General features: G+C 42.3%; 1 protein-coding gene across 7 annotated transcripts in view; it reads left to right on the forward strand.

Annotated features, from left to right (window-relative positions):
* The window catches only part of nhsa (Nance-Horan syndrome a (congenital cataracts and dental anomalies)), a 59313-nt gene extending 44116 nt beyond the window's left edge, over nt 1–15197 (forward strand). For 3 of the 7 annotated variants that reach the window (XM_051376750.1, XM_051376757.1, XM_051376754.1), the window contains exons 2-9: nt 1610–1762; nt 2940–3073; nt 4069–4131; nt 5970–6162; nt 7802–7933; nt 8536–11391; nt 11824–11947; nt 12033–15197. In XM_051376750.1, coding sequence (XP_051232710.1) covers nt 1610–1762; nt 2940–3073; nt 4069–4131; nt 5970–6162; nt 7802–7933; nt 8536–11391; nt 11824–11947; nt 12033–12663 — 4286 coding nt within the window. In that variant the 3' untranslated portion in view covers nt 12664–15197. Of the gene's footprint in view, nt 20–1609; nt 1763–2939; nt 3074–3702; nt 3754–4068; nt 4132–5969; nt 6163–7801; nt 7934–8535; nt 11392–11823; nt 11948–12032 lie in introns of all 7 variants that reach the window. The other 4 variants (XM_051376755.1, XM_051376751.1, XM_051376752.1 and 1 more) reach the window with 4 other exon arrangements.
* Nucleotides 15198–17130: the final 1933 nt, after the last annotated feature.

Below are 17130 nucleotides of genomic sequence, written 5' to 3' on the forward strand. Positions count from 1 at the left end.
TGGATTCTGCTTCACATGTGTAAGATGTTATCTCACGTCTCAGATTTTATGCTGTTTATTGTGTGACTATACTGTTATTATATGCTGTCATTTCTATTTCTAAAATCCGTTGTGTAAATCTGGTCTGATAAATGTGTGATGCTGTATTCCAGCAAAGATTTTGACCTTGTTTGGTCTGCCCTTGTTCCTAAAGTTATTAGAGACAAAGTGCAAAGAGATTGTGTGTGTGTGTGTGTGTGTGTGTGTGTGTGTGTGTGTGTGTGTGTGTGTGTCTGTGAGAGAGAGAGCGAGAGAGAGAGAGAGAGACAAAGGAAGAGATTCTTTTGTTTTTGGGGAGGGGGAGGTGTTTCACTTGTCGACGGGAACATGATTATTGATCATTCTTTACTTGTTTGTCTTTATGTATTGCACACACACACCAATTGCTGTTTAAATCACTTCTCCTTATATTGCAAGCAGTCAACATCCAAACAAGCATTAACATAAACAACTGCATCAATTCGACCTTTTCCCCCTCTCCAGATCCTCCGTGTCTCTCTGCGTAATTTGAGAGCTGAGTGTCTCCCACTCAGTAACCTGAGGAGCTGTGAGGGGGGGGCAGTGAGATTAGTCCAGGTACTGGTCAATGTTTCAAGGATGAAAGTCACAGTATCAGGTTGCATTAATACCTATTGTTTGGCTGCAGGTAATAGCATTGCATTAGTAAACAGGCTATTGTCCTGCTAACATCGGCTCTGATTATCCTGCTTTTGGTTCTCAGGCTGCGGCTCTAATGTGAGGCTGCTATTTCATGTCCACATTTTAAAGCTCAGCCGCTCTCATGGCACCACGTTGTCGCTGTAATGGAAAGCTCATTAGTTACGTTTGTCTGAGACTGTGGAGTTCACCTTAATGATCTTAGCCAGTGTATCGCCACAAAAATGCCAGAGTGGAAATTTAAAGGCTTCCTAAGCAGAACCCGTGGCGCTCAGCAGGCTGCCCCTTGTGATGAAAGACACTTTTACTTTTCCATTACTTCTGTTGGCATGCACCGTATTTGCAGTTGATCCAGTGAGATGTGCTGTACCTCATTTATCAAGCAAGATGTTAAAGACCGTGAATGCTTTCCCCGGCTGAACAGAAGCTCATTATATTGGTGTGTCAGAAATTATGGATATATTTTCTTTTGTGGTATTGTGTTCATTCTCAAAAACTGTGTATAGATTGTGTCCATAGATTGTACGGACTGTGATAAATACAAATGCAGATCCCACTGTTCTGACTGTATAGAAAAAGTACACTTTCTTTACTCAGATTTTATGCATATGGTATAATTTTCCTAAATTTTGTTTTTTAAAAGTCACAATATATCACCTTGCTTACGGTATCCCAATATATTGCTGCTGTAAATATTGAACCGTAACCCCTGTATCGTGATATGTATCGTATTGCTAGATTCTTGCCAATACACAGCCCTAGTAGTTCCATGTAAATACTCTCCTGGTTGTTGCTTAATCATATTGCAGCAACACTTTGCATGTTGTCACTCTTTCCTTGTTGTTTGTCACCAGAATTCAGTCCAATAACTTCCGTCCATCTCTCTCTCTCTCTCTCTCTCTCTCTCTGACAGCGGTGTCTAACCTGGATGTGGAGAGTAAGCTGACAGCACATTACCAAGCACCCTGGCACCAGCAGAGAAACATTTTCCACCCCTCCACACGGCCAGCATGTGTAGAAGAGCTCCACAGGCAAGCCAACCTCAGCCTGTGGGCCCTGCACCAAGGTGAGGCCCCTCTGACACTGAATGAGACCACAACACAGAAGTAAAGCCAAGCAGCTGCCACAAAGTTGGCTTCCATTCCCTCACTGTCCTCCCCAATTCATGTGCTCTCCACTTTTTATCCGACATGTCATGTTTGTGTGTTTTACCTATTTTATCTTTAAAGTCACCTCTAGGATACCTGCTTCCCTCCACAAAGGCCTGCAGCTTGGTCTTAGTACCTTGTCATTCTGGGGTTGTTCTGCCCTCTAGTGGACATAATTTGTAACTACACCCTGTTTGCAAGCGCAGTAGAGGATAGTATATGCCATTGGATGACATAATCAGTAGAGGAGACAGGGTTGAACACAATAATATTCTAACCAATCATATTATTGTGGAGCTCATAATGTTTTTATTGTATTGTTCCTGTGTCACACAAGAGTTCTTTATTATCTGGTAGCTATTTAGGTTTGTGTGGTTGCTGTTGATTGCTTTGTATGGGAATTATTTTGTCAATCCCCATGGGTGGACAAATTAACAGGAACACTTATTGCAAGCCACTATAATGCTGCTAACTAAGTTGAATCATAATAATCTTCACAAAGGCAGTATTCATTGTGGGCCCATTGTTTTTACTGCTTTGTATTTCACTGTGTCCACCCTCTTTATTTATACGCTGGGTTTCCTTGTTCCTCCAGTCTGTAGTTGAAGGATTTTTCAACTCTGTCTCTGTAATTGTTCCTCTTGTCCGTGTTAGCCGTGAAGCAATCCCTCACTAAAGTAAAGTGATGGGTGATGAAATCCACAGTCCTTGTGATCCTTCTAAGTTAATGTGAGTCTGCGTTATACAAATCAAGTTTGTATCTTTCAAACGTACAGTTTGTTTTAGACAAACGTCTTTGTATTTGTGATTTTTGTAACTAAGACAGTGTCATATTAGCCTTACAATGCATTTTTGCCTAGAACATGGTCTGGACTTTGACCCCTATATCTTACATTGGAATGATGTTGGAAAAGGATCTCCTCACAGTCAGTATGAACAGGAGAAACAATGTCAGCCACCTATAAGTCTGTCAGTGTACCTATGGGCATGTGGGTATTGCTTTAGGAAATACTTGTAGACCTGTCCTTTAAGAAGATGCTGCAAAAGTTCCATCCTTTCCCCTTTAAATCAGATTTTTATTTCTTCTTGTTGCAGACCAGCAGAGGAGACGATCAGGCAGCAGGGAGCGGAGAGTAACCATCTCGATTTCGGCGGTGCCCCCGATGCCCATGTACCCCTCCCCACACATCGTCCAGGGGCAAGACAAGAGAGGCATAAATCTGACAACGGTGAGACAACTGATTCAGGAAACCAGTCAATACATTAAAGGTTGAGAGGCAATTGAATCAACAGTCAGTTCACTAGTAATCTACATACATCTTCTATTTGTGATCCCCTCCATACATGTATTAACACATATAAACAAATAATCTGCTTGGAGAAATAATGTGTGTGTAATTTTAATTTCCACATTAAAATCCTTAAAAAGGCCTCTACTCCTTGTACCTCAATAAAAATTCCAGAATCTATGAATATGCAAATTTAGTTAATTTCTAAAGTTTTCCATCTGGACACAATATGTATCCTCCTTCACTGTGAAGTCCATTCTCAGTGTAGTGTTAAACTCTGTACATACATCATTCTGCACAGTGAAGCTCTAATATCCACTGTAGGAACAAGAAGAAAAACATGTTTTTGAGTGAAGGACTTTAAATTATAATTTTAATATATCAATTATTATAACATTGGAACATAATTCATGTGTTATTTAGCACTTGTAATATATATATATATATATTTTTTTTATATGTTTTGAGTGTTGATTTCCTCTTTCATTTGATGGAGATGAATGATGTACTTGCTGTGCACAGATGTTTTTTGTACTTTTGAAGTGAAATGCACATTTTCTCCCTCCAAGCAGCCAGAGAGACTTGTTAGAGATGCAACAACTCAGTTAGCACAAACACAGGTAAAGAGGGAAGAGGAACGTGTTCTTAATGTGTTTCATATGGTCTGTGCAGAGCATGTTTGTTTCAGTTTCATTTGACAGTTCTGAATTTATATTTACGTCCTATCACCTCGAGAATAAATGTTGCATAAATCGTTCAGGAAAGTAGTTTTTATTTTTCAGCTCATCAACCTGCCCTGACTCAGTTTACCCCAGTATTGTTGATACTCCAGCATCGTATTGTTGTCTTTTTTGTCCATGTGTTTGTTTATGTTGAATATCTGTTCATTTCTGTCATTTTTTTTGTCCTTTTATTGTTTTTGCCTTGCAATTCAGTTCGAATTCACCCGCTCCTCCTCCCCTACCGAATGTTGCCGCTTCTCTCCCTGGAGCAGAAAGGTAGTGGTCCCTCCCTCCATCCCTCCTGCCTCCCGTGTGCTCCTTCTAACACTTCATTTCACAACTCCTTACCTGTTTCTGTTTGTTTGACTCCCTCTAATTTACATAATGAATCTCTTTTGAAATGCATGCACACTTAATGCAGCTCTTCTCCAGCAGTGGTATCACCCTTCTACCGCATGCTTCTGTTGTGAAACTGAAGGAGAACGCCACTTTAGAGCTCTCATCCACGCTGACACGGCACACAGCTACGCGCCCAGACAGTTGTTGTTGGAGTTCACGTGAAGGGCCGGGCTCTAAAGGGCACAGTATGTGAGGAATGTGTGTGTGAGGGCCACAGTCACAGCCGCCCAGCAGCCAGGGTTTCTCTAATGATAGGGTCGACTTCTGGAAGCTTGCGCCTGTGATTACCCATGATCCCTCTGTGCTGCGGTCTCCTCGCTGCACCCATCCCTGAGAGAGCTGACAGCCTCATGTTTCTCTCTCTCTGTGCTGTTTTTTTCACCAAATATATATCGTGCCCGATGCCCGCCGTGAGAAAGAAATGAGCCCAAGGACAGGGGCAAACACCAAACACTGCCACTCCTTTTTTTTTCTCTCATCCTGTACGTGTCCACACTTCTTCCCTTCCTTTCACTCTTTCGTCTCGCTCATCCTTCCTCTCACTCACTCTAAAACACTCCTTAAACTACCCTTCTGTTCCTGAAACAAATCAGCTGTAAATGCTTTTCTTTTGATTTTTTTCCCCTACTAGTTGGGAGAAGTTTCCAAGGAAACCGGTTTCTTTTGTGGCCGGGGTTTTGTCAGGGTCTCATTGGTCTGCTGGGAACAGAGAGCACAAAGGCTCCCGAGCAGGCTTTAAATGGGGGTGGGAGGTTTTCGGGGTTTCGGAGGTGGGAACCAGTTCAGCCCGAGAATCACTCCCAGTTTCACATGTGGCTTTCTGTAGGAATCTCAAGGTAAGAACTTAACAGCCTAAACTCATTTAGCACGGAGGTATAAGTAACAGGGGATCTACAGTATTTAAGTCTGAAAGTCTTGAGGAGGCCCATGGAAAAAGGATGTGGAGTTACGGAGGAGTCAGAGAGGGGAGAACTGTGCTGTGATTGATACTGAAGCTGCCGTTCAGAGGAATGCTGCCGCCAAGTATTTCCTCTCAAATATTTCCGGAGACTCGTTATTATGCAGGAGAGTCACTTTAGGTGCCACAGATTGTCGGAGCATGAGCTAAGAGTTTCCAAAGCCGCCTGTTGTGACTGGAAATGACTGTTTACATGGTGTGTCACATTTCTGTCCTGTGCAGTAGCTGTTGTGTAAAGGAGACGTCTCTGTTTCTCATAGTTTTCATCCTGACATGTGCTGTAGTGTGCGCCAAACTTTTTATTGGTCGGACATTTTTGCAAGCCTGGATACAGTCAGATGGTCATATAACAATATTTCCTGATTTTAACATGTTTTAGATTTCTCCTTTGTGCTTTTTTTTGCATGAAACCTACTGATTCTTTGAATGTTTCTTATGCTTTCCATTCTCTTTCTCTAAAGCATGCTTTTTATTTCCATTACAACATGAAGCTCAGCTCCTGGAAGGGTTTGTGTATTGATTTACGTCTGACAGTAAGCAGTCTTTGCTGCAGTTCAATAAGACACAAATCTCTGCATCTAGCCTTCAGCTCTCTCTCAGATAAACTCTTTGACAATACCAGTGTAATCCCTGACTTCACTGTTCTCTACACATTCCCCTTCCCGAAACTGAGTTTGAGCATTTTTAACTCTGCTCTTTCTCATGTAATGCCACCTAACCTTAACAACCTAACCATGCAAATATCCATCTGTTGCAGGCTGCGCCCTCTGACCCCGACACTGACGGGGTGGCTCTAGGTCACCGGTCTAAGTTTCCCATCCCTAACATCCCCTCCACCCTGGACAAGCAGACTAACTGGTCTAAAGCCCTGCCGCTGCCCACCCCAGAGGAAAGAATGAAAAACAGTTCCCAAGTCATCAACTCATGTGTCATCCCCATTAACGTGACTGGTAAATTTAAAGCTTTCACCGTTTGTATGTCGGACTCTGTTTATTGTGACAGGACTCAGCTGTGGTGTAGATGTGTTAAACGTCTTTGTCAGGAGAGCTTTCTTTAGCTCCTCTGTAGCTCTTAGCTAAAGGAGTAGTTTGACATTTTGGATAATACACTTATTTACTCTCTTGCTTACAGTTAGATGAGAACATTGATACCACTCTTACGTCTGTCTGTCTGTCTCTATAAGGCTACAGCCAGGAGATGGATAGTTTAGTATAAAGACTGGAAGCAGGGAGAAGCCTTGCTCTGTAAAGAATGAGCCCTTAAGAGGCCCTTTTAACTTTGCAATTAACACATTAAATTGTCTTTAATTTATTAACTCACAAAAACTTTTTCATTTCTGTTTGTGTACAGATTAAACAATGTAGATATAATATTTTAATTATTGAACTTTAAAGGTGCTGTTAAATGTATTTTTTTAACCTGATAGAGCCAGGCTAGCTGTTCCCCCGACTTCCAATCTTTAGGTTCACATTAGGTTGACGTTGATGTGTTTTGTACAGATTTAACAATATAGATATAATGTGTTAAGTAACAAGCCTTAGAAGTGCTGCTAGGTGTATATTTGAATATTTGACAGAGACAGGAAAGCTGTTAAGCTAAGCCAACGGTCACCTGGCCATAGCTTCATATTTAGTGCACAGACATGAGAGTATTATAAATCTAATCATCTAACTAATTGGCAAGAAAGCAAATTGGTATTCTTTTAACATTGACTCTTGTTGATGGAGCTAACAGTATAATGAATAATAAATGTAATTACTGCTGAGTTTTGGCACTACTCATTAATGAGTTTACTTGCAAAAAAATGTTACATTTGTAAGAAATCTGGAACTTGTGCAATTCATTTTAAAACCTCATTATTACCAAAGGTGTTAATGTTGCCACAGACTATCACTCTCAATGTGCAAGTCATGCTTTGTACGCCATTAACTTTCTTTCTCATGCTTCAACGCTTTGTGCATGTGATTGCAAGGAAAGATGTGCTGACATGAATGCTAATTAGTTTTGTCCAAATTGTTGAAAAGGCCTGCCCGATGTTATTTACTCTCGCTCACATTGACTCAAAAGAAGAGTTGTACGCCAACACTGGCTGAGTCAGAGACAGTTGAGGGGAAAAATGCACATTGTAAGCAAAGTCCGGCGATTGCTATGGTGCTGAAAGGCCTGACCTGCTATCACATGATAGTCACAACTTATGGTGAGGGACAGGCAGGAAAACAAGAAGGAAACACAACAAAACTGAAGCAGAAAGCAGAATTACTTTGGTTATTAAATCCATCAACGTAATGACTTTATTGTTTGTGTCATATGACCTTTTTTGTCTGTTTTGTGGAAGGGTCAAATACGGTTTATCTCTTTACATTTCATCTAGTAGTAAATGACTTCGTACTGCAGACACCCAGTTTTTCTCACTGTAGCTTTGAGCTCCCTCAGATAACTGTCCTCTATTTCTGACTGCTATTTCTGTCGAATATCTAAATTAGTTCAGCCAGTTTTTGGTTTTTTTACGAGACAGCGTGAGAGTTAAAAGAGGAATCGCTGCAGTTGCCACTAAACAAAGATTCCTCAGATGTCCTGTCTCCGTTGCAGGGGTTGGCTTTGACAGAGATGCTAGTGTGCGCTGCTCGCTCGTCCACTCGCAGTCTGTGCTTCAGAGGAGGAGGAAGCTGAGGAGACGGAGGACTGTCGCCGGCGTTCCCAGACAGGTGCAGCAGGATTTAGGTATGTAACTCAGTGTGACTTGTGCTGATCAGACTAACCAGTCACAAACATAGAAATTGAATTCAAACTGCTGCTGTTAAAGTAACGTAAATATGTTTTATACTTGCTGTAGTGTTTTACACTTGGTGTCACTTAAACAAAAAGGGGTTAGTATTAAGGGTCTGAATCACGTTATTGTGTTTTTTAATTGTAGAGACAATGGTGCTAATAGTAATACAAAGCAATTCAGTGCATTATGTGTCATCATGTGTTGAAATCTTATCCACATCAGTATACTACAGAAGAAAAGCTGAATGATCAGCCTTTTCAGAAGATATATTTGGGGCATTTCGTGCTTTTATTAGCCAGACGACACTAGGGAGATGAGAGAGAGAGACATGAAACTAAAGTTCTCAGCCGGACTTGAACCAGGGATGTTGGGATTCATGGTCAACATCTTGAACTACTAAACTGTGTTTTAAATCTTTGTACTATTGTGAGACACTGACATACAGAAATATTAGCTCAGAACAGTGTGCTCATTTCAGTTTCAGTTTTAATCTATAGTTGTATCTGAATTTGTTATGTATGTTTATGGTCCTTGTGTTCCTTCCTTCCCGCAGACTCTGATGATTCTCCTGGCTCCAGAGAGCGGACAGTGATAGTTCATGCCAGTCCCAATATCTCTCCCTCCAATGAGGAGCTGGCCAGCCATCTCAACACCAGGGACTCAGGTTGCCAAACAGAAGACTTTTTGATCTCAGGCGCACCATCTCGGAGGAGGATCAGGGCCCAGAGAGGCCAGGGAGTCTCCCTCTCCCTTTCGCACTCTGCAGGCAACATCTTGTGCCTGCCGGACAGTGCTGACGCCATGTTTACCACGTCTTTGGGCGCACGTCTGCGCTCCCGGAGTCTGCCCCGAGACGGCAACCGGATGATAGACAACGGGCATAATGACAGCGATGATGAGGAGGAAGAGCTTTCCCCGTTTGACGCTGAGGACTTCCTGCCAGGCCCCGGGGAGTTGATTCTGAAGGATGAAGAAGAGAGCATGGATGACCAGGCCATGTCTGAACACCAGCTGGGCCTTAAGTACAAGCAGCTCTCAGAGAGTCCAGAGCGCAGCTGGATGGAGAGGACCAGATCCCAGCTTCCCAGGAAGGCCGACATGGGCAGCTGTGAGATCTCATCCAGTTCAGACACCTTCAGTAGCCCCGTCCACTCTGTCTCAGTCGCAGGGGTTCTGGGAGGCCAGATGGACCATAAGGACGACCACCAGTCCTCAAGTGGGAACTGGAGCGGGAGCAGCTCCACGTGCCCCTCTCAGACCTCAGAAACAATCCCCCCAGCTGCCTCTCCGCCACTGACGGGCTCCTCGCACTGTGACTCTGAGCTCTCCCTAAACACTGCCACTCACACAAACGATGACCAGACCAGCTTCATGCTGGACCACTACCAGGGCCTACTCAGGACCCAGCGGGCAGGCTCCTTCTCCTCCACAGCTATGGACATATTAGAGGAAGCAGGGGTCAGCACTCCCATCGAGGGGGAGTGGAGTTACCCCCATCCGGACCCTCCGCGCTCACAGGACTTCAGCCCTGAGCCAAACAGAGAGGCGGAGAGCAGCCTGGGATGCCCCAGCTACACCAGCATGGCCACCTGTGAGAGCAGCTACTCTGACAAACCGCCGTCGGAGAAAGCTGACACCGTCTCTCACTACTCCGTAGACACTGAAGGCTACTACACCTCCATGCACTTTGACTGTGGCCTAAAAGGCAGCAAAAGCTTCACTTATAACTATGCAGCTCCCGGCTCTGATTGTAGCCTGTCTGACTTAAGCGGTCACATGACTCTGGGGAGACGCTGCCTCTCTTTAAGAAAACCAAAGGCGAAGCCGTCTCCTCCTAAGAGGAGTTCATCCTTGAGAAAAATATGCAGTGAGGAAAACATCCCTGACAAGAAAGAACCAAAGATTACCTGCGGGCAGCAACTTCCACTGTCTTCCAAGGAGAGGAAACTGCAGCTGGTTTTGTCTGGCTCTCCAGGTCATTTAGAAAACTCTTCACTAGTCAGAGAGCCCCTCGTGATCTGGGGCGTTGAAGGCTCAGCCGATCTACCTGACCTAGGCGTGTTTAGCTCAACGGATGCACATTCATTTAAGGATGATGGGGTTGTGCAGTCTGACTATGCAGATCTGTGGCTCCTGAATGATTTAAAATCCAGCGATCCTTACCGATCTTTGTCAAACTCCAGCACAGCGACAGGCACAACTGTTATCGAATGCATCAAGTCACAGGAGAGCTCTGAGTCTCAGACATCCCAGTCTGGCTCCAGAGCCACGACCCCCTCACTTCCATCAGTGGAGGGAGACTTCAAGCTAACGTCTCCAGAGAAGCTGGCGGGCCTGGCCAGCCCATCCAGCGGCTACTCCAGTCAATCAGAAACCCCCACCTCCTCATTCCCCTCTGCCTTCTTTCCTGGACCGCTGTCACCGTCCAGCGGCAAGAGGAAGCCCAAAGTCCCGGAGAGGAAGTCGTCTCTTTCGTCGCTGTCACTGCAGTCGCTCTCCTGCAGGGATGGAGCCACCTCGAAGAGAGACCTGGAGCTGCCGATAATCCCTCCCTCACACCTCGACTTAAGTGCCCTTCATGGTGTCGGCAACAAGGCTTCGGCTTACAGGACCCAGATTCAAGTCCTTCATCAGAATAAACAAAAAGCTGCAGTGGCAGCCAAACCTGTAGCGCCGCCTAACCCAGAGGTGTTTAACGCCCATCCCATGTCCATCACACCCACAGTGCTGCACTCAGTACAGCTCCGGTCCATCAGTAAGGATCGTGAAGGAAATCATGAGGAGAGAACAACTTCCAGACTCAAATGTCCCACTGTAAACTTAACTAGCACACTTTCCAGTTGTAAATCCTTAGAGCTTAAGAGTCCCCCATTATACAACTCACATCCACATCACACATCCTCGAAGGGGTCGTGTGAATCAATGTTTACCTCAACTGAAGGGTTTGCAGATGGAGAAGCAGCATGTCGGAGTGAGATGAGGAACAGGCAAGACCGAGAGGCTCCTTTAGAGAGCATGACAGCATTCAGACTGCAGTCAGAGCCGTCATTGGACATCCCCAAGAGGACCACTAGTCATGAAGGAGAGACGTGCAGAGAGTCAATAGAAACACCTGTCTACTCTGGAGACTGCAGCTCGCAGTCGGAGCCTTCTCAGCAGCTAAGAACTGAGCCGTCTGAAGAGGAAGAACCGTGTCCTCTCTCTGTTCTGCAAAGTTCACCCAAGAGATCCAACAGTCTTGATAAAGTGCCTGCTACTGACGGCCAATCAGAGGCATTGCAAGGGAGTTCAATCAGTAATGAAGGTAGCACAGAAGTGGACTATGAGTCATCAGGTGTTTCAGCCGAAAGTGCCTCTCAGGACTGCAAGGAGGAGTCCACCGCAGAGACAGAGGATTACTTCAGTAAAGGTAGATTGTCTGTCTTTATCACTGATGCATGTTACATTTGTTATGAATCATACAGCAGGGGATCCACCTGGGCTCTGCCTCCTAACGGGTCAAATGGTAAATCTGAGGGGTCACAAGATGATTAACAGGATAGGCAGAGATTTAAAAAAAAACATATTTCTGCAACACCATATTGTATATTTTTCTGAGACTGCTGTATTTCTGACCTTTCCTGCTGTGAGGACATGCTTTCTGTTTTTATATCATTTTAAATTGAACGTCTTTGGACTGTTTGTCGGAAAAAACTAAACAAAAAGATGCAAGTTTGAGCTCCTGGAACTTGTTGATCCATAATGAAAATAATCATTAGTTCATCATCAGTTCATTTTAAGAATAGTTAGAAACATACAGTGTATGCACTATATTCAAATGTTGACTGATTTCTGTTAACAGACTCTACACCCAGTGATAATGCAGGTTCCCCTCTGAGTGACGAGTCGAGGCCAGAGGATGACAGTGTGTTCCTGTCGCCCACCAAAACTCGGACCACTGAGGATCTGTTTGCAATGATACACAGGTAAGCAGTGTGAATAGTGGCCTCTTTGTGTAGGCTTCATGTTTACAGAGGTTACAAATAGCTAACTGTATTTCTTCATGTTCAGGTCCAAAAGGAAAGTGTTGGGCAGGAAGGATTCCACCGAGCTGGGTGTGAGGAACCGCCTCAGCACTGCATCAGGGACCACACCACCCAGCAGCACTGTGAGCTCCCCAGTCTCGCTGGTGTCACCCTCCTCTGCCGTGACCCCCCCAAGCCTGCAGAGGGTCACCGGGGCCATATACAGAAACGCAAAGAAGTCCAGCACCTCCAACGAGGAGTTCAAACTGCTGCTGCTCAAAAAGGGCAGCCGCTCGGACTCAAGTTACCGCATGTCTGCTACGGAGATCCTCAAGAGCCCCATCACCCCTAAATCTCCTGGAGACTCCCTGACCGAGTCGCCCAGACAGCCCGAAGAGCCCGCCTCCCCACTGCAACAACAGCAGTATCCATCAGGACCAGATCAGATCTCCAGCCCGTACCCCAGAGCCAACGCTGAGGGCTTCTCCCCAAAATCCTTCCCCACATCTGCTTCTTCAAGGCAGGGCCGCTCCAGAATCCCCCCGCCCGCCAACAGCAGCCGCTACGGCATGCGCAGCAGACTGTTCTCGGCGCCCATGCAGGCGATCTCTGAGGGCGAGACAGAGAACTCAGACGGAAGCCCTCATGACGACCGCTCATCACAGGGCTCCACGTAGAAAGAAAAAAGTACATGTGTCAAAACGTATGAAATGATTTTGTTAGTTTACAGTAAGAACACATGGACCAGAATGAGTTATAATATATATGAGATGTGGAGAGTACAGGAGCATTGATGAAGTTAATGTGGTATTCAGAAACCATTTTGTTAATAATCATAAATTTACTAATTGTGGCTGAGTTTCATATCTGTTTACTTTTGGTTAGTATTCTGTGGATACAATTTTACATGTGTTTAGAAATGTTTTATACATACAGTATGTCTAAGAAATATCCTTATGATACAGACACTTAGCATTAGGAACAGGAGACCAGATTATTTAACATTCTGTAGAAACATATGACTGATTAATAAAAATGATGAGCAGGACATTATTCCAGTTCAGTTCCACAGAAAAAAACAGACTGACGTGGTTCTAAAATAAATTAAAAAATCATTATTAGGTTTGTACCTAAAGCCATGTAGAGCCACCTTCCTCCAGCCCTATTACAGTATATTAATGATAAATCTTAACTGTTCTGCTGTCAGATTTTTCTCTCAGTTTAACAGTTTGTATCAGTATCTTGTAAAAGTAGAGAAATGCATTGGATTAACTGTTTGTATTCTGTGAATACCTATGCAATTACACACAATTTTTACATTTCTTCAAGCCAGTTTTTCCAATCATTTTAATACCCCCCTCCCCAACTGAACATCAGGACTAACACTGTGTGAGAAACAGCAGTGGAAAAAAAAATGTGAAGCCTCAATGCATCGATTCATATTGATGTGTTTGTATATTTTACTCAGTCCTTTTAAAAGCATATTGTAAATTATGTCAAAGAAAGCTTACTATCACAACATTTTAAATTCTCATGCAATAAGACGAGTAACTAGAGGCAAGATGGGAAATGTCAAAGCCAAGCACTAACTTGACAATCTTAAGAGACAAGACGGAAGCAGGTGTTAACATGGGAGAAGAAAAAGTGATCAAAAAGTTGGAGGTAGTGAAATAGGAGAGCTGTAAAAGAATGAGGAGGTCATATGTTTTAAAAAAACGTAATAATGGTAATTTCTGGTTTGCTGACTTGGCGTGTTTACGAATTGTTGAAAGGGGCAAGTGGAAAGTGTTCAGGAGGATCTAATATGCCTTATTTTGCTCATCAAGAGAGACAATAAGTGACAAAGCAGCTTGGGCCTCAGCAAGTTGAGTGTTGAGATTTTTCAATTTTTATGGAGGATGTAAAGTTAAATTTGGAGCCAGGTTATCTTCTGTGAGAACAAGTTATGGATTTGGGGAGGTGGCATTTGCTGCTGTTTTGTACCAAATGCTCCTCTATTTTATTCCCCATCAAAATCTAACCTGCCCATGGTTTCATATTTTCTGTGTCGCAGCAATCTAAATATATTTATTTTTATAACTGACACAGAAAATCTCTGTACGCTCCCCGATTTGGTTTACATCTTTAGATAACTTAAAACTGAAACCTTTGGATGGAAGTATGCAATGAATTGCTGGTATTATTAATAACATATTTTATTAAAATACTTATTTTGTTTATAAGAGACACATTTTAAATCTTATTTCAGACACTGGTTGCAGAGACAAATAGGAAAGCAATTCATTACTGTCATTAAAAGATGGCACGAACAGTCATAAGCTACAAGTAAGGTTTTAGCTGTAACCCTGTCACACATATTCACAATAATATTATAAGTACAAGGTGTTTATTGCAGTGATGGTACTCAACCATTATGCAAAAATGACTAAAAGTCAATGTAGCCATATTGCCCTACATATGGAAGTCTGTTCTTCTATATAGGTACACTGTAAATATCAACTAAATTTTGGCCTTAATGATCCTCCATACTAATGCAATGTCATATAACAGGGTACACAATGGGTTATGTCTGTGAACCTTCATTCCAACCTTTTTATTTTTCATTCTTTTTGTTTTTTTGCACTGATAAAGTGATGTTTGTGAAGTTTCATTTGTCTCTTGCTGTACCTGGAGATATTTATAGACTCTTACATGGAGCTGTTTCCTTGAATATAGTCACACTCTGAGTACTCTTTAGAAGTGGAGTAGATGCTTCTGCCAAAGGCTAGAAACATGCACGTTAGTGGCATCAAACTGTTTTTCTCTTCTCGTTTACTTGACTGAGACGCTCTTGAAAAACATAAAACCGATACTAAAGAAGAATTACAGCGTAACTTATGGTACTAGACTCATTTCACTTCAGATCAACCTCTATATACTGTAGGTATCAGCTTTGTATTTTTTTTGTACAAACTTGTAAATACAATAACTTTTGGAATTGTCACAAAGGTTGTTGAATTGTTTCTTATGTAAAAAAAAATGTTTTCAAAGTTTACATTAATTTCAAACCTTTGTATATTTTTGAGCTGTGGAACACTTTGTCTTGTATTTATTTTTTAGTAAGCATTGTGGAAATCCCATAGTAAATCCTATCAAAGCCAAGTGCTAGCACAACAGACTGCTTAGCAAATGTGTATAAAAGACAAATAAATGTGACTGCTTGGAAAATGGTTCTCTGGATCAATGGTGAAGTTAATTATTACTACTTATTTGACTTCTTTTAAAGGTGCCATACATTATAGAAATATATGAGGACAACATGTTACGATTTACTGTAAGAGAAGATACGACGTGTCTATATGTTATTTTATAAAATATAGAATATTATATCACTTACAGGGGCCATTGCATGCTTTTAGTTTCGGTTCTTATATATCTTAAATACTTAGATACTGAAGGAACCTGTGTATATTGGTTCATATGGATTTTTGTCTTGTGTTCACATGAGGTTGCAACAGTTTTAGAGTTGATATGTTTTACAGGACTGCAGTGTCAGCTTTGTCTTCAAAAGATGGCGCCATATTGTAGAACAAAACAAGACCTTAAGAATCTGGCTTTGGTCTCACATACCATCCTGTGAATTAGAAAAAGATCATATAAATCAAATGTATTAAAAATTCTGTGCATGCGCAACTGGAGAAGTTGTAAATTCAAGCTAAAAAAGCACCAAAACATTAAAATCTAAACCATATTTTTCTTTTACACTGTAAGCCAAATGCAGAGTATTTATATGATAGGATTTTACACTGTTATGATATATATTTATGTGTTTTGCTGTTTCTTAACTAGAAATAAACATCTTCGAGGTTTTAGGCAATATTCTGAATCACTGTTGATGTCACAGCAGCCACTGATTTAAATGAACACTAGATGGAGTTCTTCGGCTGAATACACAGGAGAAATCTTGCTGGGTAATTTAATGCAAATTGAGTGAAAATTTAAATTAGGCCTCTTTGTGTCCTGACCAGAAAAAAAAAGACAGCTGAGACTTTAAAAAAAAATCTTAAGTCTGAACAGGTTCCCCTCTGCACAACAGGCTGTAGTTATTAACGTGTCATTTCTGCATGTGTTATGTCACTTTCATGGTCGTGCTCTAGCTCCAAAGTTGGTGTGAATTCTCTTTGTTGCTCTGGCTAATGTCAGTCGGGCCTGTGACGGACAAAAACTCCTTGTTCTCAGTCGGTGGATGTCAACTGAGCTCAGATTGTAAGAGAAGAAGAAAAAAAAAGGTAAACAAAGCCCGGGACTGTTTGGCACCCCAAGTGGGTACTCATCAAAAGGCACGCTGACCGTGAACCCTGACCTCAATTAACACTGGAGACAGGATGCTTTGGCATGAGTGGTAGGTAGTGAAAAAATCAAGTATTTCCATTCCCAAGAGAAATATATGGGCTGCATCACAATGTGTGCAATGTGCCCAGATAGAGAATAAAATGGAAATATTCAGATTTCAGCTGTGGAGCACCTAACCATGAGGGATTGTCCCTAAAGCTTTGATGGTGGTTGACTACAGAGATGTCTCTCTTTCAGTGTTTGTGTTGTACCGCAGCCTTTGTGTCCTTATTTGCCCTCCAGCTATAAAGACAGTACAGTAGATATTGTATAGACCTTAAAAGCAAATGTCAGCCCAACATGACTTTTATCTTTGTCTAAGTATGAAGAACATGGACAAAGGACAAGTAAAGAACACACACAACCTCTCAGCACTCACTGCAGATGTAAGGGACTGAAAATGATCAGAAAAGAGGGAGGATATTGTAGTTTTTATTTTTGCTGAAGTGGTGTCTAACCATTTTTGGGGTGCTGGAGAGGTTTTCTATTTCATATCATGTTTATATTTTAATTTGGCCTTTTGAGATTTGTTATATGAAAAAAGAAATCAAATGATTGAAGATCCAGTCTGTGTAACATTTAGGAGGATCTATTGGGAGAAATTGAATATAATATTCATAGATATGTTTTCCTTTGTGTATAATGGCCTGAAAATAAGAAACACTGTGTTTTCGTCACCTTTGAATGAGCCGTTTTAATCTAGAGAGGGTGCAGGTCCTCTTCTGCACCATCTGCCATGTTGAACCGCCATGTTTCTACGGTAGCCCAGAACA

The sequence above is a fragment of the Dicentrarchus labrax genome, unplaced genomic scaffold, assembly GCF_905237075.1.
Source record: "Dicentrarchus labrax unplaced genomic scaffold, dlabrax2021, whole genome shotgun sequence".
NCBI lineage: Eukaryota > Metazoa > Chordata > Actinopteri > Moronidae > Dicentrarchus > Dicentrarchus labrax.